The 25533-nt window shown below is 45.2% G+C and overlaps 1 protein-coding gene and 1 long non-coding RNA gene across 14 annotated transcripts in view; one reads left to right on the top strand and one right to left on the bottom strand.

The window, feature by feature from the left end:
* The window catches only part of EVL (Enah/Vasp-like), a 144028-nt gene that overhangs the window by 96024 nt on the left and 22471 nt on the right, over positions 1-25533 (top strand). For all 13 annotated transcript variants that reach the window (XM_081860455.1, XM_081860446.1, XM_081860447.1 and 10 more), the window contains one exon: positions 24283-24346. In XM_081860455.1, coding sequence (XP_081716581.1) covers positions 24283-24346 — 64 coding nt within the window. The remainder of the gene's footprint in view (positions 1-24282; positions 24347-25533) is intronic.
* LOC309345132 lies at positions 16132-17258 on the bottom strand. Its single transcript, XR_014158010.1, has 3 exons — positions 17161-17258; positions 16693-16801; positions 16132-16551 (listed from the first exon to the last, which is right to left on the bottom strand). It is a non-coding gene; the product is annotated as an uncharacterized lncRNA (long non-coding RNA).

The raw sequence follows: 25533 nt of genomic DNA, 5'->3' as shown, positions 1-25533 counted from the left end.
CGAATTTCCCTATGGGCTCCCTTCGCAAGACGAAAACCCACAGGGAAATCTCCGGGACAGCGGGGAAGCGCAGCGCGTCTTCCCCACTGTCCTCGGACCTCCTCCGAAGGCTGGCGGTGGGGCGGAGAGACCTTCTCCCTGCGCCAGCCTTCGGATGGCTGTCCTGAAGACTTGCGGTGGGAGGAGGGTTTTCCTTCCCACCGCCAACATTCAGAATGCTGTTCTGAATGTTGGCGGTGGGGAGGAAAAACCCTCCTCCCACCGCAAGCCCCGGGAACAGAGGAGAAGCGCTGCGCGCCTTCCCCTCTGTTCCCGTACCTGTCCTGAAGGCTTGCGGTGGGGAGAAAAGCCCTTCTCCGCACCACCAGCCTGGCAAGCGGTCTCCATAGGAACGCATTAATTGATTTTCAATGCATTTCTATGGGAAACCGTGCTTCGCAAGACGAAAAACTCGCAAGAAGAAAAAACTTGCAGAACGAATTAATTTCGTCTTGCTAGGCACCACTGTACCTTTACCACAGAGGTCAGGAGCCTCTGAATACCCATCTCCAGGGAGAGGGGGAAATAGTGGGAGAGGAGGAACAACAACAGCAGCAACAACAACAACAATCTGTGCTTCAACCTAAGGTCCCAGGGCAGGTTACAACACTTAAAACACAATGTTGAAAACAGTTCAAAACAACCTACAATCACAGAAATCAGGTGGGTCCTAAACATAATACACCACTAGTATCAAAAGCCAGGTGTGTTTTTGGCATCCGCTGAAACCAGTCTGATTAAGGTACCTGGTGCACCTCTGTGGGGAGGGTGTTCTGCAACTGAGGGGCTGCCACAGAAAAGGCCATCTCAGCAACCTACACACACACACACACACACACCAGTTTCCGAGGGCAGTGGAACAACCAATAGGGCCCTCTCTGCCGATATTAACACCTGAGAGGGGTACGTAGGGAAGGAGGCAATCTTTCGGATACTCTCTGCACACTGCTCATGTATATTTGTATATATTAAGCTGTATAGAGATGGTCTACATAAATAAACAGCATCAGCATCAGGTTGACCACCCCCGCAGCAAGGCAAATGGGGCACTTCCCTACCAACTCCATCCTGCCCTCAGCCAGTCTCCACCTACTTGCCTTCCTACCTACCTGCAACCAGTCTAGGGAGGGTGGCTTCCTCTTCTGTCTCTCCATGTTGCCCTTGTAGAACTTAGCAGGGAGGACGATAGGTGGCAAAACTAGAATTAGTTGCCTCTGCCTGTTGTTGGCTATGGCAACACCTGCTGTTGGTCTTTCTGCCTTTCCCCTTGACAGTAGTAGTAGTAGTAGTAGCAGCAGTAGCAGCAGCAGCGATGATAATAATAATAATAATAATAATAATAATAATAATAATAATAATAGTTTATTTATATGCCACTCACCTGGCTGGGTTGCCCTGGCCACTCTGGTCAGCTTCCAACAAATTACAAAACTACAGTAAAACATCAAACAGTGGGCACCAGCCCCACCAAATCACTGTGAGAAACCGGATACCTCACTACATGGACTCTTGGTGTGATGCAGCACAGCTCTTTTAATATTATGTTTAGTTTTAAACATGTAGTGTACAGTGATACCTTGGGTTAAGAACTTAATTCGTTCTGGAGGTCCGTTCTTAACCTGAAACTGTTCTTAACCTGAGGTACCACTTTAGCTAATGGGGCCTCCTGCTGCCGCCACGCCGCCACTGCACGATTTCTGTTCTCATCCTGAAGCAAAGTTCTTAACCCGAGGTACTATTTCTGGGTTAGCAGAGTCTGTAACCTGAAGCATCTGTAACCTGAAGCATCTGTAACCTGGGGTACCACTGTAGTAACTGGGAGCATGGGTTGTGAACTAGAAATCCTGGTTCAAACCTAATTTTACAGATAATCACACTAGGTGGCCGTCGTCAAGCCACAGTTATTTTGCGCTTGCCCCCTCCGCTCATCTGGGTCACAGTTAGAATACTTGGATTGTAAGGACCATAGTTTAGTAGCTTTGCATGTGGGTGGCACTGTGGTCTAAACCACTGTGCCTCTTGGGCTTGCCAATCAGAAGGTCAGCGGTTCGAATCCCCATTGCTCTGTCCCAGCTCCTGCCAACCTAGCAGTTTGAAAGCACACCAGTGCAAGTAGATAAATAGGTACCGCTAAGGTGGGAAGGTAAATGGCGTTTCCGTGCACTCTGGTTTCCGTCACGGTGTTCTGTTGCTCCATAAGCAGTTTAGTCATGCTGGCCACATGACCCGGAAAGCTGTCTGTGGACAAACGCCGGCTCCCTCGGCCTGAAAGCGAGATGAGCGCCGCAACCCCATAGTCGCCTTTGACAGGACTTAAGCGTCCAGAGGTCCTTTACCTTTTACTTGCATGTGGATGATGCCAGGTTCAATCCTCAACATCTCCAGGCAGAGTTGGGAAAGTCTCCTGTCAGTTGGACAAATGTTGAACTGAAGTGGGCTGCTTCTGAGAGATGTGGTACTTGTCTGAACAGAAGCAGGAACTCTCCAAACGAGGGACCCCCAACGTGATTCAAGATGATTCAGATGCAAGAGAAAAACTGCAGACAGTGTGCCTGCACAAACTGAAACCTACGTTTACTAAACATAAAACATGGGCATTAATTTCCATCCATGCATTTAATTTCACATCTAATTTGCCTTGGCCCTTTAAGGAGGCAGATATGGGAAACAAGAAGAACGAGGAGAAAGGGATATGGATGAGCAAGACTGAGAAATGTGACTTGTCTGTTGAGTAATTATTTGAAAGGCTGGGTGAAATGACTGCTTCCAAATACTTTGCACGTTAATTGGTCTCAAGCATATCGGACTTGACATGATTTCCTTTTATACTTTTTGTTGCGGTCAGCATTATTCAGAGGCCAACAACTGCATTAATTTAGTAAACAGTCTTTGTTTTGGGCAAATGCTTTGCTTCTTTATCTCATTCCTCTTGACTTTTATCTGTGCGCCTTGACAATATTCCTCCAAAAAGAGAAGTGAGCATTAGAATAGACTGAAAACATTCACCCAATTGTGTTCTGAAATCTAGTGACAGACGTAGCTTATCGGAGCAAACACAAGGCTCTGTTATTAGCAAAAAAATATTAATTAACCCTCAGAGAAGGTAGAACTGAACAAGAAATTTCTTGGCTGGCATTTTCCTAAGTAGTTTGCCCCAACAGTTCACATGCTAAATTTAAAGACAGCATTGTGTCCCGTAGGGATTGGCTAATGTTTTGATACAGGCAGCCTTGCACTAAGTTTAACTCTCTTGTTATTGGCTTCTCACAGCCTCCGTTGGACAGAGGTGCCTGTGAAGAGAACTTGCATGACAAAATTTCACAGAATGGCAGTGTGATCTCAACTGAGCAGCTTGAAGTTCATAAGAACATAATGGGAAAGAAAACGCTTTTGTGTTGGGTAATGGCCAGCACCTTGTCTTCCGTAAAAGGCTGTATCAATTGCTTTAGAAGCAGTGTGTATATATATATATATATTCCAGAGTGGCTGGGGCAACCCAGTCAGATGGGCAGAGTACTACTACTACTACTAACAACAACAACAACAATAACAACAGGTAAAGTCACCAAAATGGAAAAAAGTATACATAACTCAATAATATGTCTGGGTGGGCTTGATGAAATAATAATAATAATAATAATAATAATAATGGTTTTAGCGAGCATCTAAAACAATATTGACCAGTCTCTTATAATATAAAGAGAAGCCTGCCCAACTAAGTGGGGAAAAAATGTATTGGGCAGTATGTTTATTTATTTTATTAAATTTATGTACCCGCTTCATCTAAGGATCACAGGGTGGTTTGCAGAATAAAAATACATAAAATAGTAACAGGCAAAACAATACACCCCTCCCATAGATTGCTTGAATAGCCAGAGGCCTGGGAGAGGAGGGATGTTTTTGCCTGGCGCCTAAAGATACTGTATTTAATGAAGGTGCCAGGCGAGCTTCCCTGTGGAGAGCAATCAACAGTCAGGGAGCCACTGCAGAAAAGGCCTGCTCTTGCCTTTCCACCCTCTGGACCTCTTGTGGAGGAGGCACATGAAGAAGGGCCTCAGATGATGATTGCCTCAGAGGATGGGTACCGGTTCATATGGCTTTATAGGTCAAAACCAGCACTTTGAATTGGCCCAGAAACTAATTGGCAGCCAGTGCAGTTGGGCCAGAATTAGTGTTGCATGCTCTAATTGCCTTACCCTGGTACCCCGTTTGGTTAGTGCACAACAGAAACCTCCCTTCCCTGTGTGCCCCCTGTACCCTCTCCCAAACTGTTTCAGATGGTTGGGGGAACCCCCAGAAGAGGTTTAGTGGGTGTGGAAGAGGAGAGGGGGAGGAAAAGTTCTGTTGCTTAGCCAAAAGTCCTTGCAGTGATGGAACAAGTTAATGGAAAAACCCCTCTGCTTTCCAGTTCTGTTGCACCTCTATAGCACATTCAGAGGCAACAGCAAACAGCTTGATTCAACATGAGACCTTTGTGGTTGTGTCAACACCAGCACAACTGCACATATTTTTTATCAGAAAGGACCCATAAGATCCCATAAGATCATCCACCAATGGGCAAGACTACCATTTTCTCTAGTGACTGCCCCTGTACTGAAACTTCCAGCACAGAGATGAGTTGTGTGGTTTATGCGTTAGAGAGTTGGACTAGGATCTGGGAGACCAGCGTTCTAATCTGCACTCAGCCATGAAGCTCATTGGGTGACCATGGGCCATTCTGAGGATATAATGGGGAACAGGGAAATGAGGAATGCCACCTTGAGCTCCTTGGAGCGATAGGTGAGATATAAATCACATAAATAAACCTGATCAGGTATGGGGGGACATTTGGCTCTCCAGATGTTGGACTCTGCCAGCATTCCCCATGGTCAGGGATGATGGAAGTTGCAGCTAAACAACATCTGGAAGGCCACAGGATCCCTGTCCCTGATCTGGACCAAAAAATCAGTAAATATGTTGGCTCAGATTAACAACCGTATAATGCAAAGTGTTGGTGCTGACCTTGAAAGCCCTAAACGGCCTCAAAGTCCCAGTATACCTGAAGGAGCGTCTCCACCCCATTGTTCAGCCTGGACACTGAGATGCAGCACTGAGGGCCTTCTGGCGGTTCCCTCCCTGCGAGAAGTGAGGTTACAGGTAACCAGGCAAAGGGCCTTCTCGGTAGTGGCGCCCACCCTGTGGAACGCCCTCCCATCAGATGTCAAAGAAATAAACAACTATCTGACGTTTAAAAGACATCTGAAGGCAGCCCGGTTTAGGGAAGTTTTTAATGACTGATGTTTTAATGTATTTTTAATCTTTTGTTGGAAGCCACCCGGAGTGGCTGGGGAAACCCAGTCAGATGGGTGGGGTAATAATAATAATAATAATAATAATAATAATAATAATAATAATAATAATAATAATTCTCTTTAGTATAAATGGTTCAATTGGCAGGGAAGTATTGCACTTCAGTGCATTTTATCTGCCACTTGATGTCTGCTTAAAACTTCTCTCAGCTAAACATCTGGACAGTGAGATTTATCAAAATCCATGTGTGCAAAAACGGCTTCGCGGTCAATTTTAGGTCAATCTGCGTTCCAGATTCCGATAAGTCGGTCAAGGAATCACCTGCTTGAAGCGCAGAGCTCAGCACTTCCTCCAATGCAATTCCTCAAAGATCAAAAGAACCTTGGGAGCGGTTGCTGTGTTTGAAGATTAGGCATTGCTCAAATGATATAAGACAGTTAATTATTTAGTTCCATAACTCTGTGGGTAATGTGATCTAAGGCCTTAATTTGAAGATTGTTTTAGGTTTCTTCTTCTTCTCCCCCCCCCTCCTGTCTGCGCCTTCCCCCCCAATAGTAACCAGAAGGAAATGCTTTAATTTGTAAGGCAGATGAAATGAATAGAGGAGGGAAAGTAAGGCTCCTGGCCCAGTTTCTTCTTCTAAATTGCACAGAATATTTTCTCCTCCTCCTCTCTCCTTCCAATCTTCCTTTGAAATGTCAAGTTTTTAAAAATGAAATTCAGTGGAGTGGGTAGAAAAATACAGAGGAGTGAAAGAGGATGTAAGAAGCCTGGAGATTTTAAAAGACATTTTTAGGCCATCCTGTCGACCCAGCAATTGACAAGACAGCTCTCCCTTTCCAAAGCCTCCTGACTTGACGACTGCGGTTTAGCAAGCAGACAGAAGCTCTCCCTTTCTCCCACAAGCCAATTGCTGCTTGCAGCCAGGTGACGGGGGCTGAATTTCAGGTCATTTGATAAGTAGGACAGTCAGCCATGTGTTGAGGTTCGTCTTGGGTGATGGGTGGACGGAAGGAACAGTGGCGTAGCGTGGGTTGTCAGCACCCGGGGCAAGGCAAGTAATTTGCGCCCCCTAACCCGTGGATTTGCGCCCCCTAACCCTATCCCTAACCCTAACCCCCAGATGTTGCGCCCGGTGCGGCCGGCCCCCCCTGCACCCCCCATGCTACGCCACTGGGAAGGAAGTGCACAAAGTCAACACAACACAGATGCACTCAAAGAGTTCGGGCATCGAGTTGGGGGTCTACTCGCCTGGTGGTTTTGCCACTCGTTTGCTGACTTCCCTGCCCTGGGCCCTTCCCACGCCTGTTTAACGTGGTTGCTTGGGAACAACCAACACTCACTTTTGAATGCAAAAAAGCAACCTAGGACTTCGGGACTTACTGAGGCAGCTGCTCAGTCCCCCTGCTAATGATTCACTGAAAGGGCAAGAGCAATTAAAGCAATCAGCACACCGCTTGTGAAGCCTCCTTGTCGTCACTCGGTCACAGCAGGTGCTGTTGAATGAGAAAGAAAGAGGGGGTGCTGAGAGGAGGGAGGGGAAAGGGAGCTGGAGAAGTCTGAACGTTTGCTGCAAACTTTTCCAACTTTCTTTTTCCCCATTAACTTCAACAGAATGTACATTGGGATTGCGCTGTCTGCACTTCAGCTTCAGCAACAACTGCTGTTCTCCCTTCCTTCCCCCCCCCCCCCCATGTTGAGAATAAAAGGGATTTCCTTGTATTGGCAGCACACATACAAACAAACACTGCTTTCCTGTATCAGGCTGTCAAGCTATACAGTGGTACCTCGGGTTAAGTATTTAATTCGTTCCTGAGGTCCGTACTTAACCTGAAACCGTTCTTAACCTGAAGCACCACTTTAGCCAATGGGGCCTCCTGCTGCCGCCGTGCCGCCGGAGCACAATTTCTGTTCTCATCCTGAAGCAAAGTTCTTAACCTGAAGCACTATTTCGGGGTTAGCGGAGTCTGTAACCTGAAGCGCATGTAACCTGAAGCGTATGTAACCCAAGGTACCACTGTATTGGGTCCAACATGGGCACAACTAAAAAAAGTATTTTGCGTTTTCATCTTGTATTTTTTTGCTGTGAAGCACCCTGGACTCTCTGGATGAAGGACAGTATACAAATTTAATTAAAATAAAATAAAATACAGCAATCTCACAGGTAGGGAATTATGAGGATAGGTTTCCTCCCTGATATTTTTGCCAGTACAGTGGTGCCTCACAAGACGAAAAGAATCCGTTCCGCGATTCTCCTCGTCTAGCGGTTTTTCGTCTTGCGAAGCAAGCCCATTGACAGCTTAGCAGATTAGCGCTATTAGCGGTCTAGCAGCTTTTAGCGATCGGCTGAGAGGCGGCTTATCAGCGGAACAGCTGATAAGCTGCTTAGCGGCTGGGGGGGGAGCGGAAAAAAAACGCGGGAACTCGCAAGATTTTTTCATCTTGCGAAGCAACCCCATAGGGAAATTCGTTTAGCGAAGCACCTCCAAAACGGAAAACCCTTTCGTCTAGCGGGTTTTCCGTCTTGTGAGGCGTTTGTCTTGCGGGGCACCACTGTAGTTTTGAGACGTAATGCTTCCGAGCATTAAGGCGTCATTCTTCACTATTTCATTGAGAGATGTTGTTAAGATGGTGAATGGCTCCTTTTCCATTCCTCTCAAGACAGATTTAGGCGTGCAGATCCCTCTCGCCATAATCTCGTGGTTGGCACCCTATTAGCCTCCTTGTCCTGGAACTTAATTTAGGGCACAGGAAGGAGACAGGTATGGTAGTGGTAGTGGCAGCAGTGGACGCTCCCTAGAGCATGTTTTCTCACCAGAGAAGAGACTGGACCTTGTAGGGCAGGCATAGGCAAACTCAGCCCTCCAGATGTTTTGGGACTACAACCCCCATCATCCCTAGCTAACAGGACCAGTGGTCAGGGACGATGGGAATTGTAGTCTCAAAACATCTGGAGGGCTGAGTTTGCCTATGCCTGTTGTAGGGCTTTCTCCTTGGTGGAAACAAAATGCACAGCACCAGGGATTCCCAGCCCCATTCCCGACGGGAACAACGCTCTACTGGGATTGTGTGTGTGAGTGGGAATGCCTGTGGTTACTTGCATCCTTCCCATGCCGCAAGATAACGTACTGGGTCCTTGGGGAAAGTGATGGGGGCAGCAGCAGCAGGAGGAGGCTGAGTGCTGGACCTTATTTTTACCGCAGTGCTTGTAAAATGCGAATCTCTGTTGTGATCTTTCAGCATTAAATTACTTCTGGGAGATTCAGCAGCGGTTTTCTGTAATCTCCCTCTGAATGCTCGGGAAAGGCTGTGTGTGTGTGTGTGTGTGTCATTCTGACGCACAGTGTTAACTACTCCTGTGCTTCCAGGCAGAAAAGGATGGGCAGAGCACCCTTTCAAAGGAAGCTCTAGCTATATTTGATCCCACCGGACAAATGCAAATAGGACTGCGGAAGGGAACATAGGGAGCTGTCCTCTATAGAGTCACACCATTGGTCAGTACTCTCCAGGCCTTCAGAGAGGGTTCTCTCCCAGCCCTACCTGGAAAGGCCAAGTTTCGAACCTGGGGCTTTCTGCATTCAAGACCCCTGAGCTACAGCTATCAGTAGACAAGTACATATCCTGTAATGTAGGAAATGGCAGCGAGTGCTTCTGAGTCAATCACACACAGGGGAAGAGTCGTGTGCTTTGCAGAAGGTCTTCAGCTCCAGCCCACGGCGACTCTGTTTAAAAGGATCACATAGCAGGTGATTCCTTCACCTGATCAGGTAGCAGGTCAAAGACCTCTGCCGGAGACGATGGAGAGCTGCTGCAAGTCAGAGGGGGACGGTACAGGGCCAGGTGGACAAATTGTTTGAACTGATCCGAGGCCGTTTCCTATGTACCTTCCAGCTGGTAAGAGATGGAGAGGGCAGCAAAATACCTAGGGAAGAGATTGTGCAGCTCCAGCATCGGCTCCTGGGGAGGCGGCTGTTGGCTAGCCATGGGAAGTTTCATTGGCATTCATACTGATGCAGACGCGCAGTATTTGCGGTGATCCAGTGGCAGAGCCTTCAAGTTGTTTCCACCTCCACAGCAAAAACTAGAGGATACCCAAAGGAACTGTGGAATGCTAGTTTTATTCTTCTTTTCTTTTTTTAAAGAACTCTGCTCCAGACTATTTAAAGAAATATTTCAATATGATGAATCTGCAAGCGGGATTTGAACTATGAACAACAGTAATGATTAGAGATCATTGTATTATGGTTGTGATTTATATTAAAGATTGAGGATAGGGTGCTGCAATGAGATGAATTCAACACACACACACACACACACACACACACACAAAACACCCCATGGAAAATGGGATGGGAAGTCGATAAAGCAAAAGAAAAAAATATTTTGTATTGGAATTTTAAGTGAAATTTGTGGAAATTTAATATAATATTTTTTTGTATTGAAGAACTCTGCTCTTGAGATTTACAGCTCTGTAGTTTTGTACTGCAGCCCCTGTCAGGGAACTGCCATCGGCTCAGAGGCGAGAGATAGAGGGGGAGTGGAGACAAGGTTCAAGGACCAGAGGATGCTAGTGGGAGCCTTAACACCGTGCCTGAGCAAGCCGGAGAGGAGAGAAGCACACCTCTGCCCTTGCCCATCATGCGCAGTAGCTTGAGGCGCAGGGAGGGGCAGAAAAGGCTGGGGGTGACGAAAGTTTTATGCTGGGGGAGGTACAAGAACAGACCACTCCCGGATTCTGCTAGCGATTGAGCCAGACATGAACTTATGACGCTCTTCACTGTAAATAGTTTGCACCAAAATAAAGCCTGTAAAAAACAGGTCGGTGTCCTGCCTGGCTACTCTCGAGCAACCACAACAGCATCTGACAGCCCCCTTAAAAACCTATGCATTATCGTGGTCTTTTTGCATGCATAGCCACAGAGCGACAGCCTTTTCCTCTCTGCTGATATTTGACCACTGCTGGTCTAAGGAGAGCCCTGGGGAATTTTGAAGGCTGCCGCTGCATCGGACTATTCTACTCCCTACAGTATTTATAGATGGCAGGCGGCCTCCCCACATTACCTCCGTGGCTGTCAGGTTTCCTCCCATGCCATTTCAGCCATCTTCACTCTTGCCTTCGAGACGGTGTGTTTCATTAGAGAACCCTGCAAGCATCCCTGATAGGCCAGGAAGGCTGCCTCCGGTTAAATAATTAAAGGCCGAGGCCCAGTCGGCTGCTGTGCGGAGGGATCGATTACACCCCGTGTAACCTGGCCCACTGCGGGGTGCTAGAAATGCCCAAGGCCATGGAAGAGTTGCATTGGAGTTTGTCCTAAACAAAAGGCGCCGCCATACTATGGTTAACAGGGAATGGATTTGCCACTGCTTCTGCCTCTGTCAGTGTGACTGCATGCTCCTGTTCAGGATGTCTTGTAGGTGATGGAAAACTTCCACTTCTTCTCTCTTCTGTGCCTTGAGGGTCTTAAAGTGCTGCTGCTGCAAAAGGGAAGAGTGAGAGGCATTGCAGACCCCTTCCTCTCCCCCCCCCGCCCCACTCCCAATTCTGTACGTTAGGACAGTGTCAGGCTTTGAAATGAAAACTTCCCTTTCGGAATCCCTCCCTGTTGGGAGATACGTTTCGTTACCTCCGATTTCCCCCGTCTCTTTGTTTTCCAGTGGATGGTGGTTGAACTGCAGAGATGTTCAGATGAATTAATACCGGGAGGTGTGGGAGGAGTAAACTCAGCAAGTTCTGGGAATCCTGATTAAAATGAGAGTTGTTGGTTGTTGTTGTTTTTTTTAAAAAATAACCAGATTAAATTATTAACTCTAAAGCTCTGTATCCTTGATTGCCATATTTTGTTATATTTGCTGTGCATCTGCTGTTTTATTAACTGCTACTGTTACTGATGAGCTCTTACTGATTAACTCATTGTACGTCATATTTTTCAAATGCATCTTAAAATACGTGTTTTTCTTCATGCATCATTTAAAGCACAGAAGTGTTGGTGTGCGAATGTGTATAATAGAGCCTCAGCAGGTGTGTGTGTGTTTAATGAAAAACTGCTTTGCGATGCTGCTATTTTGAGAAGAGGCAAGGTGCTGTTCTTGTGCTTAACCCTTTTCCTGCTCACCATGTTTTGCTTAAATTCCACTTCCTGCTGCCTCCCCTTCCACTACAGAATTCTGGAATAATATTGACTCTTGTAAATATATGTCAGAAAGCCTGAGGTGTGTTTTTTTAGGGGAGGGGGGGACAGTTTTGGGAATGGTTTTTAGCAGAAACCTGCCCCGCAAGGGTACAATTAACCATGTACACACTATTACTCCTCCGCTAAAGACTGCAACCTCTCAAGGCTACTTTTCATGTAAAAAAAACCTGTTGCCAGAAATCAGTAATGGAGATTAGGGATGGGCTACATCAGTGGCTCTTAGACTGTGGTCCAGAACCTTAGTTGCCCTAAGAACATGATGAAAATAATAAGATAATGCTGAAGTCTTGGCGCTTCCTTGCAACTTCTCATCATTGCAAGCAGCCCAGGTTTTTGGTGTGCATTTTAAAAATGAAATGGAAGTACAAGTAGATGAAGGAGAAATTCGGACAAAATCCACAACTGTAGTTGCGATCTACACCTGTGAGGGTGGCGCCAGATACAAAAGAGCACAGGGCTCCTGCGCCTTAACTAGTTCTGTAAAAGAAGGGATTCCAGCAGGTCTAGATTTCCATGTTCAAGCTCTAAATTTCTTGCTCGCCACTTCTTTGGGTTTTGCCTCCTGTTTTGGATTTTTGGTTAGTGGTTGATATTGTTACTGTTATTCTCCCTCTCCTTTGCTCTCTCATATATGGGGCTTCTGCACCTTTGATAGTGACTTCTTCTGAAATGTCCTGCTTTGTACAGCTATTAAAGGTGCAAAAGCCCTGTTCTCCTTTCCTCCTCCTAGTCAATCTCCTGTTTGCATGATTACAAGCACAAAAGAATGTTTCATTCCCCCTCTCATGGACTACTTGTTCTTTCCAAACAATCACCATGGAAGAGGATGCTGGGAAAGCTTATGAATTAAGACATAGAGGCAAATTTGGCTAATTAAAGAATCTATGGCTTTTTAAACTGTGTTTGGAGGGGGTGCTGTTTTTGTTTCTTATTATGGCATGCATTTTTGTGTTTTAATATTGTAAATCGCCCTGTGATCTTTGGATGAAGTGTGGTACAGAAATCTAATAAATAATGATAATGATAACATACAGATCTGTCCTGGCACTTTCTATAGCCTAGAATCCTCAGTACTGATGTAATTTCATTTTCACTTTCTAGGATATCAGCTGTTGTTAGGGTTTAAAAAAACCACAATTTTCCAAATTTAGAGAAGCTGGCAAGTTACCTTGTTGTTGTTGTTGTTGTTGTTGTTGTTGTTGTTGTTGTTGTTGTCGTCATTGGTGTTTGATCTTAATTACTTTTCCCTGTTGCATGTTTTTTAATTTATTTATTTGTGGTTGCGTTTCCCCTTTGCTTTCCTCTAGAGAGCTCAAGGCAGTGTAACCCATTTCATTCCACCCCTGCATTTCTCACAACAGCCCTGTAAAGTAGACCAGGTAGAGAGACAGGATCTGGCCCAAGGCCACCCAGTGAAACTCATGGCTAAGTGGGTGTTTGAATCCAGGCCTTCCCCAGATCTCTTCTGAGACACTAACCAGTACACTGCACTGCCTCTCATGTGGCTCAAGTTGCTTATAAAGACATTTGTTAATTGCTTGTCCTACAGAATCTCTCTTGTGGTGCTTTCTGGATGTGGTGCCTTATAAGGAGGGTGATAATGTTAGGGCATGTTGAGTTTTTCAACTTTCAAATTCCAAAAATGAGGGCTGCTAAAAAGTTGCCACCTGCCTTGCGAATTAAAAGATATTTTGCTTAGATTAATATAATCCAGTTTTGCGTGTGTGTGTGTGTGTGTGTGTAAAATTGAATAGAAAACATTAAAAATGATTGCCAAGTACTTGCAGTTGTATTATATATTAATACTATTTATTATTGTTATTTGGCATTTTCAGAAGGTAACGTTAAAATCGTTCGGTTTTCTGAAAGCAGTTTATTTGCTTCTTCGCCAAATGTAGACTTGCCATTCTAAATTTTGTTCAGTCGCAAAAAATAATAGCAGATTCCTCACCCCCAAAAAAAGCCACATCACTGAAGAAATTTGAAAAAAAAACCAAACAAAAAAACCACAAGTTTCTCCCCCTAAAATGGCTTGCCCCAAATTGATATGTGATGCTTTGTTGGGGAAGTCAGGTTCTGTGTCAGTGGCTGGAGTTGCCCTAGGTGAGCTTTCTCCCAGCTCTGGGTCCCCAGAAGTTGTTGGACTACAATTCCCACCATCCCTGACCATTTTCTGAGGACTCAAGGTTGGAGAAAGCTGCTGCAGATGAGGACATTTCTGTGGTTTACTGACAGTTGCTGAATAAACCCTTCAGTTGCTACCTGAGCGAAGAGGCTTTGGAGTGGAACAGAGTTAGATTACACTTCTACAATGCTTTTCAAGTCAGTGTGATTACCATAGCTTCTCATAGCGTCTTGGGGAGGCGGACAGGCATTCTTCAGAGGCAGGTGCAGACCTCACGGGGTAGCATTACACTGTTTTGTCCAGAAATGGGTCCCCTGATAATTTGATACTCTCTTTGGTTTTATTCTTACTAGTTATGGAGCTTCCCTAGCCTAAAGGACAACCAGCACTTCATAAGTTTTAACCTTTCGGGTTTTAAATTGAAGACTGCATAGGGGTGAAGTTGTGGGGCTAGTTGTCCCCTCCTGTTACAGAGACGCAGGTGGCCTCAACTAGACAATGGCCACTGAGTGTCATTGGTCCCATGCTTTGAACCCTCTTCCAGCAGAGATTCAGCAGGCATCTTTGCTTTTGACTTTCAGGCTTCTCTTGAAGACAACAGGCCCATGTAACTGTTTAGATTCTCTTGATTAGCCAGCCACCTTAATATTTATTTATTCATTTTAGATTTTGCTGTATGCATTGTTGTTACATCGCCATGTGATATCGTATGAATTGGTGGTATATAAGAACTTTTAAAATAAAATAAAATAAAATAACCGTTCTCTTCTTCAAGCCAAATTTGCAGAACGCAGCATGGAAATATCATAATATATATTAAGATCCTGACCAAGAAACGATCACTATATGTAAAGCCTTATTATTGAAGAGGAAGAAGGCTGCATTCATTGGACAGAGGTGGATGGAATAGGGTGTGGCTATGAGACAAAAAGGTGATTCAATATTTTGGAACATAGTCCATTCAGGTATACATGTTTCCAGGCTTCACCTGGAAGCCCAAATCCCTGCTGCTGTCATTTGGCTACAGTATTTTGAGGGCATCTTCCTACACCTGTGGAGGAAGGTTCCTTCTATAATACTAAGGAAAGACACATCACACACATCCCTCCCCAGATCACCCTCACATTATCCCTCCTGCACAGGTAACCCAGACAAGCAACAAGCAAAGGAGATGAAAGGCTAGGCCAAGTAAACTGGGTCTCACCAAGGTGACTTCTAAGTAGGGTTTCAACATCACAAACGTCATGATATAGTGACACAACTTTTCAAGTGGGGATTATTTTCTTTCCGCTGGTTAAACAAGTTCTAAACATCCCCAGAGTTGCATTTCTTTCATATGTGATTTGGGGAGGTGGGGACAACGTGGTTACATTAATCTGTTTTTGCATGTAATGCATAGTTAGCTCCTTATCGATCAGGGCATGACTTGGAGTGCAAATACCACTGCTCTGGTGAAGAAGGCCCAGCAGAGAATTTATTTCCTCAGACTTTTAAAGAAGAACAATCTGAGTGAGAGACTGCTGGTGTCCTTCTACCGAGGTTCCATAGAGAGCGTTCTTACATACTGTATTTGTGCCTGGTTCTCCAGTTGTACAGCTAGGAAGAGGAAGGTGCTCCAGAAGGTCATAACCACAGCCCAAAGGATTATTGGTCATCCCCTCCCATCTTTGGAAGAACTGTACGGTTCCCGTTGTCTTAGGAAAGCAAACAATATCCTGCAGGATGTATCTCACCCGGGATACAGTCTGTTTGTACTACTGCCTTCTGGCAGGAGATACAGAAACATCAAGTCAAGGACAAACAGACTGAAAAATAGTTTCTACCCAAGAGCTGTGGCCTTCTTAAATGCTGTAACTCGATAGTGTGACCTGGGAGTTTGATGGGTGTGGGTGTGGGTGTGGCTGGAATGTGGTTTGTTTGGTTGTTGTTGTTGTTTTGCTTTTGTTGTTTTTAAGGGATGGCATCCAATTTCGTTGCACTTGTGCAATGTTGCACTTGTGTAATGACAATAAAGAATCTATCTATCTATCTATCTATCTTATTTCTTCACTTCAAGCTTCTTCATTTCAACTTGGCGGGCCTTGTGTCCACCTTCCTTGGTGGGTATTTTAGAACCAGAGCACCACAAAGCAGCATTCTGCATCACAATTCAAACAGGGGGTGTGCATAAAGGTAAAGGGACCCCTGACCATTAGGTCCAGTCCAGTCATGACCGACTCTGGGGTTGCGGCACTCATCTCGCTTTATTGGCCGAGGGAGCCGGCGTACAGCTTCCAGGTCATGTGGCCAGCATGACTAAGCCGCTTCTGGCGAACCAGAGCAGCGCACAGAAACGCCGTTTACTTTCCCGCCGAGCAGTACCTATTTATCTACTTGCACTTTGATGTGCTTTTGAACTGCTAGGTGGGCAGGAGCAGGGACCTAGCAACGGGAGCTCACCCCGTCACGGGGATTCGAACCGCCCACCTTCTGATCGGCAAATCCTAGGCTCTGTGGTTTAACCCACAGCGCCACCCACGTCACCCGTGGGGTGTGCATAGTGAACTGTTAATTCAATTGCACTTTTGAGCAAAAGGGTTGGACTTTTTTTGGCTGTTCTCTTTGCCCTCTCTATGCACGAGGAGTCAGAGCCTTTTCACAGTGACCTGAGAAGTCCAGAGTATTTTGATGGGTGTAATGAAGTTTCAACAGCTCTTTAATGTGGGGAAGGGGGTTTGCTGAGCATCTTGATTCTGCTTGGCTAGGTTCCAGCAACAGGTGGCAGGCTCATTACCCTGTATTCCACTACAGCATAATTGATCAGCTGCTAAATTACTTATGTCTGGCTCCGGGCACTTCATCTACCATAAGCAAACAGGTGATTCCCAGGTTATTCCAGTTTGACTCTTCTGTAAATCAGGAGAGACGCTGTAACGGAGACAGTTCGACTCACTTAATACTTTTTCCTTTATTTAATCTCACCCTACTTCAAAGTGGCCCGCGTGGTCATTGCCCCCCTCTTATTCTCACAACAACCCTGTGAGGGAGGGAGGTGGGACTGATACATACCTACTGGCCCAAGGTCTTCCATTGAACCCCATGGTTGAGTGCAGGTTTGAACTCAAAGGTGTCGATCAAATTCCGACACATGAGAAGCCAAAGTCCTGGAGACCAAGTCCTGTGAGGAAAGGGTGAAGGAGGTGGGTATCTTTAGCCTGGAGAAGAGGCGATATGATAGCCATCTTAAAATATTTACGGGGCTGTCACATAGAGAGGATGGAGCAAATTTGTTCCGAGTTGCTCTGGGGGTGGGAGGGGTAGGGCCTGAGCCAGTAGATTCAACGTAAAAGGACTGGGATTTCAACTAAAGGAAAGAACATCCTGATAGTATGAGCTGTACAACAGTGGAACAAACTGTCTTGGAAGGTGGTGAGCTCTTCTTTTCTAGAGGGTTTTAAGCAGAGGGGATGCTGTAGCGATGGATATTCGGCATCGACTGGGGTTGTTTTTATTCACTTATTCATTACATTTACATACCTCCTATCATCTGAGGACCACAGTCCAAGGCTTGGCCTTCTGGGTCATTCCCAGCTCTGTGATTCTGTGAAGGGAAAGGAATGGAACAGTACAGAATGCAGGCCCCCCCCCCCATTTTTTGGGTCTGCCCGGACACTGAGGTCCAGCTCCGAGGGCCTTCTGGCGGTTCCCTCACTGCGAGAAGCCAAGTTACAGGGAACCAGGCAGAGGGCCTTCTCGGTAGTGGTGCCCGCCCTGTGGAACGCCCTCCCACCAGATGTCAAAAAGCAAAACAACTACCAGACTTTCAGAAGACATCTGAAGGCAGCCCTGTTTAGGGAAGCTTTTAATGTTTGATGCATTACTGTATTTTAATATTTTGTTGGAAGCCTCCCAGAGTGGCTGGGGAAGCCCAGCCAGATGGGCGGGGTATAAATAAATTATTATTATTATTATTATTATTCATTTTATTTTTGTACTCTTCCTATCCCCAGTCCCACTAAAGAGATCTGCACCCATATCCATTACCAGATCACATTGGCAGCTGTCAGACAATGGTTTTTATCTAGCTTGATATTCTTTGCAGTGACTGGCCACAGCTCTCCATTGCCCAAGTACTTGCAGTTGTATTTTTTATATTCTCTTTATTACTAATATTAATATATAATATGACTGTAACTACTTGATAACCATTTTCTAGACAATTTTATTTATTATTATCATTATTTTATTATTTTGCAGTTATGTATCAATATTTATTTTATTATTATTAAGCATTAGCTGACATTTTCAGAAGGGTAAAATTAAAATACTTTGGTTTTCCGAAAGGAGTTTATGTGCCTCTTCATCAAACATAGACTTAAATGTTATCCAATTACAAAAAAAAAAAAAAAATAGCAGATTTGAATTCCACACACCAAAAAACATATTTTTTAAGACCCTTCGCTGAAGAAATTTGCAAACATTACATTTCACCCCCTAAAATGACATGCCCTAACAGCGTCTGATTTGCCCCCTACTCTTGGCCCAGTAAGTGGTACCCCCCCCTCCATCCTGAAGGCTCTTTCCACATATGGTTCTTCTCACTTAGTTCAGGACCACAGACTCCTCTGAGCTAACTTGGGGAACAGCTTCCAGCACCCCTCTCCTCAAATCGAGATGCACCTTGCTTCAAGAGAGGGGTTGCAGTGGACCTTCTGTGACAGGAGTTGATATCTGAGGGAGGGCAATAATTTTCAGGTGTCACTCTATCCTCCCTGCAGGTCTTTACTGGAAGAGGGCCTTGGCCCTCGTAATTTAAAGGATCTTTGGCAGGTAGGCTGGGAGGTGCCTTCTTGAGGATGCAAGTTGTCTCCGCCCTAGCTGGCTGAGAGCTGGTGCCTGCATATTTCCGTCCGCTGCCAACGTTTGAAAGCAGCTTGAAAAACATTGCTGAAATGTAGCCCTCAGCCCTGGTGGTTCGGGTTGGAAATCCCTAAGGGATTTCCTGCGTGCCTCAGTGGGTCCCCGTCACCCCTTTGCAAAGAACACAAGGCCCATCTAGTCCAGCATCTTCTTCTCACAGTGGCCAACCAGATGCCTGTGGGAAGTCTGCAAGAGGAATCTGAGTTCAACAGCCTTCGACTTTCCTCCTGTGGTTTCCAGCATTCAATACTCCTCTTCTTTGGTGATCACTTGTAGCCAAGTAAGATTGTCTTCCATGAACACGGTCTTAAGAGTGAGTCTGTAGTGACTATGGAGGCCAGTTCTGGATCCACACGTCCTTCCAAGGTGGGGACATAGGTTTCCGGGCGGGTGTTGATCATGGTGAGGGCTTGCCAAGCGTGCCTTTCTCTTAGCGCATTTCTCCCTTTCATCCTGAGTTCGAGCGTCTTCAAAGTCCATGACACCTTTGCTGGAGGCTTTTCTCCAATTGGAGTGCTCGCAGGCCAGTGTTTCCCAGTTGCCTGTGTTTATACTACATTTTTTTTTAGATTTGCCTTGAGAGAGTCTTTAAACCTCTTTTGTTGACCACCAGCATTATGCTTTCCATTTTTAACTGCCTCCTCCATTATGGTTAGATACTGTCAAAAAGAAATAGCCTCCACGAATTTGTCTAACCTTTTAAAGCCATGTAGGTTGGCGCCCGTCATTGTCCCCTGTGGGAGCGAGTTCCAAAGTTTAACTATGCGCGAGTGAAGAAGCACATAGTCCTGTCTGTCCCAAACCCCTCAACATTCAGATTCATTGGATGTTCCCTCGTTCTCTGCCCACTTGTTTGCAGAAACTCGCTCCAGCTCCCTGCCAGATCATTTTTCTGTCCTTATGGATAGTCTCACACTTTTATAAATAAGTGAAGCAAATTCATGGTATGTCAGAGGGAACAAATCAGTTTCCCAGAACCCTGGGAAACGAGAGAAGGGAATAAAAGGGGTTTTTAACAACAACAACAAAAGTTCAATCTAATTAGGAAAAAAAATTAAACTCCAAATAAAACAGCTGTGGTCAAGTATCAGAAGTGTTTCAGCACCAGAGGGTTTGGTTTACAAGTGACCTTGGGAGCTGCTAATAGTCTTGCTTCTCGCTATGCTACCATTGGTTTGTCTTTGCCCAGTGGCGAGGTGGCTTTCGAGCAATGAGCCTCTTAGCATTCTCCAAAGTCACTGGATAGAAGACAGGAAGTAGCCACCAAAATGAAAGTAACCTAGGTTCCCTGGACTGGGGGGTGGGTGTTGTGGCTAATTGTCATCAACTGGAAAGGGGAGGCAAAACTTAATATAGTATGTTTCCGATATCGTTCCCAAAAATACACTGAAAGCTGAGTCATAGGACGCTTGTGCAAAATGCAGGGGTTTTGTTACAAAGCTTGGAGGAGACTCGGAGGTATTAGGAAAGCAATTCATGAATGAATTGCTGCGAAGACTGAACTGCGGAAAACGGTATATCCTCGCAGAAATGTCCACGCATGTGGTGAAAGCTCTTGGCCAGTTCCCCAAACCTGTCACCTGTGACTGGTCATGTTGCAGCTCGAGAAGAAATCTTTAAAGGGGAGGTTCCAAAAAACCAGTAGACCATATTTCTTGTAGTTATTTAGAGAAGATGAAATTTGTGTAGATTTCTGTTTAGTTAAAAAGAGACGCACCATTAGGTCTGGCATGCATGCATGCGGCTGGGCTCTGATGACTTTACAAAAATGAAGGGTGTGTGGAGGGATTTGAATGGAGAACTACCAGAAGGACATGGGAATCTCATAACCTCTGCGCAAATCACCTCCACCCAGGCGCCACCTTCTACCCAACAGAGTTCTTAAGCAGTTTTTCCTTCGGTATGTTTGCCCTTAAATATGTTTGCCTTTGGATGGACATCCAATGAAACTGAACATTGGAAGATTCAGGACAGATAACAGAACGTTCTTCTTCATGCGCCCATAGTTAAACTGTGGAACTCACTGCAGCAGGAGGCAGTGGTGGCCACATAAAATTCATGGAGGATGAATACCAGTGGCTGGAAACCACAGAGGGGAGAGTTCTGCTCTTGTGCTCATGTTCCACTTGCTGGTTTCCCACAGGTATCTAGTTGGCCACTGTGAGAACAGGATGCTGGGCTGGATATGCTGTTGGACTGCTCCTCTTCTTACATTCTTAAATTGCTCAAGGAAGGCAATTTGGGGCAGAAAAAAGCAGTGATGGCCTGGCTAAGTGCCCTCTCCTTCCCACATTGCTTCTCTGCTATAAATTATCTCCTCCTGATACTGCCATTGGGACTCAGTTGCAACACACATTTACGTGTGACGTGCCACCAGTCCCTGAAGAAAGCGACTGCTCTGCCTCACGCAGGTCATGCGCATGAGAAATTGGGCTGCTGCTGAAAATAATTCCATGTTCTGAATGTGTGCATGAGGTTTGGCAGAGCGTAAATGCGAAGCTGAACTTCAGAAAACCAGAGCAGGGCAGCTCTCTGCAGCCGACCAATTGTAAGAACGCAAGAACTTTCTAATTAGCCACTGTTTGCAAGCAATTTGTAGCACTTTGGTCTGCCATGACACAATCTGCATCACAATGCGTTTTGTTTCTGCTTAGCTGTAATAACGAAAGAGACTTTGCCCTCTGTTATAAGGGGAAGGGTGTAGCTCACTGAACACCTGCCTTTGCATGCAGAAGATCCCAAGTTCAATTCCTGGCATGTCCCAAGTAGGGTTGGGAGAGACTCCTCCCTGAAATCCTTGAGAGGTATAGATGGGCATCTCTGTGCTCCAAGGGTCTTTGAAAAGTGCATGACTCCATCATCACCACCACACCTCCTCCTCCATCATTGTGAGGATTCTCACAATCTTGCCAATCTCAATACAGTGGTACCTCGGGTTAAGTACTTAATTAATTCTGGAGGTCTGTTCTTAACCTGAAGCTCCACTTTAGCTAATGGGGCCTCCTGCTGCCGCTGTGCTGCCGGAGCCTGATTTCTGTTCTGATCCTGAAGCAAAGTTCTTAACCCGAGGTACTATTTCTGGGTTAGCGGAGTCTGTAACCTGAAGCGTATGTAACCCGAGGTACCACTGTATTGTCTTAGAACTAGCAAAACGCCTGTCGTCATGCGATGTGCAGAGCATTTGTGGAGAGAAAGCCTGTATATTGTCACCATAGAAATATGGCTTTAAATAAATAAATAAATAAATAAAATAATAATAATAATAATAATAATAATAAAAATAAAATTTTATTTATACCCCACCCTTCCTGGCCAGAGCTGGGCTCAGGGTGGCTAACACCAGTAAAATTACAATAAAAACATAAGGGGGGGAGCAATTTAAAATACAGGTTAAAAATACAATTTAAAATGCAGCCTCATTTTAATAATAGCTCATAGATCAAAACCATAAGGGAAGGGAATCATAAGGGTCAGACTGAGTCCAAATCAAAGGCCAGGTGGAACAGCTCTGTCTTGCAGGCCCTGCGGAAAGATGTCAAGTCCCACAGGGCCCTAGTCTCTTGTGACAGAGCGTTCCACCAAGTCGGGGCCAGTACTGAAAAGACCCTGGCCCTATCTCTTTACAGTCTGAGCGTTCAGAGATCTCAGGAGTGGAAATAAACCTGCCTCCTGACTTACCCAGCCTCTGCGGCATGGGCAGCTAGGGTTTGCTTTCTTTTTGTTCTGCCCTGTAACTGAGCCCGTTTAATTTCTCCATGGGATTCATTGGGAGCCATCGAGCCAGCTGCCCTCCTCCTGGAGCCTCCCGTTTATCTGGGTTCCATTTCTTGATGTGTGATGGACTCTTAGGTGTTAACATGAGATTCTAGGCCTTTTTCTTAGGCTCTAGAATATGTGTATTTGGGGCAGGGGAAATGACAGGCTTCACCCATGCAGTAGATGCATCCATTGGCACATCTTCAAAATATGGCTAAATACATGTGGATTGTGGTTTTGTTTCTTTTTAGGTCCCTACGTTTGTAAAAAAAAAAACACCTATAAGTACAGGCAAGTGTACTAGTGTACCAGCAAACAAGTGAATGTTTGTGGGGGAGCACGGAGACACAACCCTCTCCCTGTGATTCCCTTCTCACATGTCCATTGAACACACAGAGGCGCATCCCAAACAAATTAAAGGTTTAAGGAGAGAGGATGTTGGAATCCATTGCACAGCAAACAAACAGGCACCAGGCTTTTAAAATACTGACTGGTAGCTGCTGGTTTTATGGACCTGTGTTTCTGGTTTTGAATTGCTGCTGAGGGGGTGCACAAACCTGTAAATTTTGCTTTCTTTCAGTTTCACATATTTCTAGCTTTAACTAAAGTTCTCCACTTTTCTTCATCAGCTTGCAATAAAAAAACACACACAAAAAAACTCAGGAAATTTTGGCTGCAGTTTAGTGTTCATTTCTCTCACTGAGCACATTTTTCTATGACCTTCTAGCTAATGTAATGCATTTTGTCAGTTACGTTCACTAATACATGCGTTTTGTGTACACTTGCCCCAAATACATGCATTATTTGTACACGTTATGTGGTTGGAGAACTTCATTGCAATATTTGGAGAAGTGATATGTTCTGGCTCACTTGCTTCTTCCGTAAGTGCGAATTAAGTAGGTTCACGTAAAAATGCTGGACCAAACTGAATTTCTCCTCCGATTCTTGGGAATACAAATAAATTGCAGGGGAAGTGATATGGAAGGACGAATCAATGGATGATGGCACATGTAAAACACCTACCTTCCTTTCCCCCTCTCCTCATTCTCCTTACAAGGCAAACATGAGATTGAGATTCTTGTGTTTTCCTCTTAATTACCGTATTTTTCGCTCCATAAGACGCACCTAGTTTTTAGAGGGGGAAAGCAAGAAAAAATATATTCTGCGCAGAGCATGTAAGCAGCTCTTCCTTTTCTTGCTTTAAAGCAAGCAAAGTGAGAGCCGCTTACATGGCTTCTGTCCTGCTTTGCGCAGCTCTCACTTTGCTTGCCCATCCCTCCTCCTGCCTCACTGTAAAGCGCGGTGACACCGGAGCAAGAAGAGGAGGAGGAGACACTGGGACAGGTGCTTTGCTTGCTCCCGGGACAGAAGCCATGTAAGCGGCTCTCGCTTTGCTTGCTCCCGTCCGTCCCTCCTCCCGCTTCGCTGTGAAGCCAGCAGAGCAAGAGGCGCTGCGCAGCTCTCGCTGAAGCCAGCAGAGCAAGAGCGGTAGCTGCTCTACGGCTCTTGCTCTGCTGGCTTCACAGCGAGCAACAGATGGGAGCCATGGCTCCGGCTGCGGAGGCATCCCTCAGCTCGCGACTGCAGCGGTAGCCAAGGGATCCCTCTGCCGCCCAGTGCATTCGCTCCGTAAGACGCACAGACATTTCCCCTTACTTTTTAGGAGGAAAAAAAGTGTGTCTTGTGGAGCGAAAAATACGGTAATAGTTCTGCATTAGGTCTCCCTTTATCACAAGTGTCTTACTCCATAATAATTACCTTTGTGCTGGCACCTGATAATGGCTGGTTCCTGTATGTCCTGTGTTGCCTTTCAAGTCATCAACAGAAAAAACAAAATCAAGGTCCATTGGCATTGACACTTCACTTTCTCATGTCTGGCCAATGAGTGCTGCTTCAATGGCCTTGAATAATCTCCTTCAGATACCATAGGACATATTCTTACCGCCTTTGCAATGATTACTGTTTTGTTGTTTCATCTTCTAGGTCCAACAACCCAACGCCAGGTACAAAATGGACCTTCTCCAGATGAAATGGAGGTTCAGAGACGGTAAGGAGCAAAAACAAATAATCTGCAAAGCACTGTAATTTTTTTAAGCAAATACCAACTGTTGCTAATATAATTGAGCCTATCAAAACACCAGGGCATTCTTTCAGAAACTACGCTACTGTACAGGCCAGTTGTCGCTATGAAACGTGATGCAATAAATGGAATTGTTATCCTATCAAAGTGGGTGGTTATTTTAGCCTCTGCTTCTATGTTTGCATCCTGATCTGTTAAATCCAATCAGTGTATTTGCAACCCGTGAGATTCCCTGTGTTGATAAAATATGTTTTGCCCATCAGGATTGTAGTACTCTGGGCTCCATCAGTTCTGTTCTGTACTATAAGACACTATAGGAAAGACTCTTAAGCATGATCAAGATATGTGTGAGACAGATCTGCACTCCAATCACTGCTTTCGCTTTTATTTTTCTGGGAAGCCTCATCCCTTACCTCTTTATTATTTATTGATTAGATTTATACCCTGCGGTTCCTCCCAGAGGAGCCCAAGGTGGCAAACTCATCAAAAACAATTATTTTGAAATATTCAAAAAATCATTCAAAATCCATTCTAAAACATTTTAAAAACATTTTCCGAACTGGTAATTTCGGGGTTGCCAGGAACAGTTTCTTTCAGCCATCAAACACCTGGGTAAAGAGGATTTTTTTAAAAAAAAAGAAAAATCCTTCTGAGAGTCAGTAATGAAGGAGATGGATGCACCTCACCTGGGAGGGCATTCCACAAATGGGAAACTACCACTGAAAAAGCCCTGTCATGGGCCGTTGCCGGCTGGGAAGCCCCCAGAAGTGACACCAGCAACAAGGCCCTTAGTGGTGCATAGGGCTGTTTCTACAGAAAATGGAGGTGGGGTGGTCTCAGAGACCACATGGCATATATGCAATTTATAATGCGGATCTTCCAGTTTGAGCTTGTGATGATTATGATGGTACTTTGCTTAGGTGATGGGAGGCAACAGGGTTAGTGAAGTTCCTTGCATGATTAGTTTGGCCCATCGCAAAGTGTGTTGGAGTGAATCAACAAAGCTGACGTCCATTCCTAAGCCATCTTCACAATGTTTTGCTCGGTTATGTTTGTGTGTTTATTTTCTTAAGCTGCTTAAACAAGCTTAAGGTGCTGGGCCTCTAATTATCAAGAGGATCACATTATGTAGAGAACAATCTGCTGGCTACATC

Source organism: Podarcis erhardii (genome assembly GCF_964252035.2).
Source record: "Podarcis erhardii genome assembly, chromosome: 1".
In the NCBI taxonomy this organism is placed as follows: Eukaryota; Metazoa; Chordata; class Lepidosauria; order Squamata; family Lacertidae; genus Podarcis; species Podarcis erhardii.
Note: the sequence above shows the minus strand (reverse complement) of the source record. Positions and strands in the feature narration are given on the sequence as shown.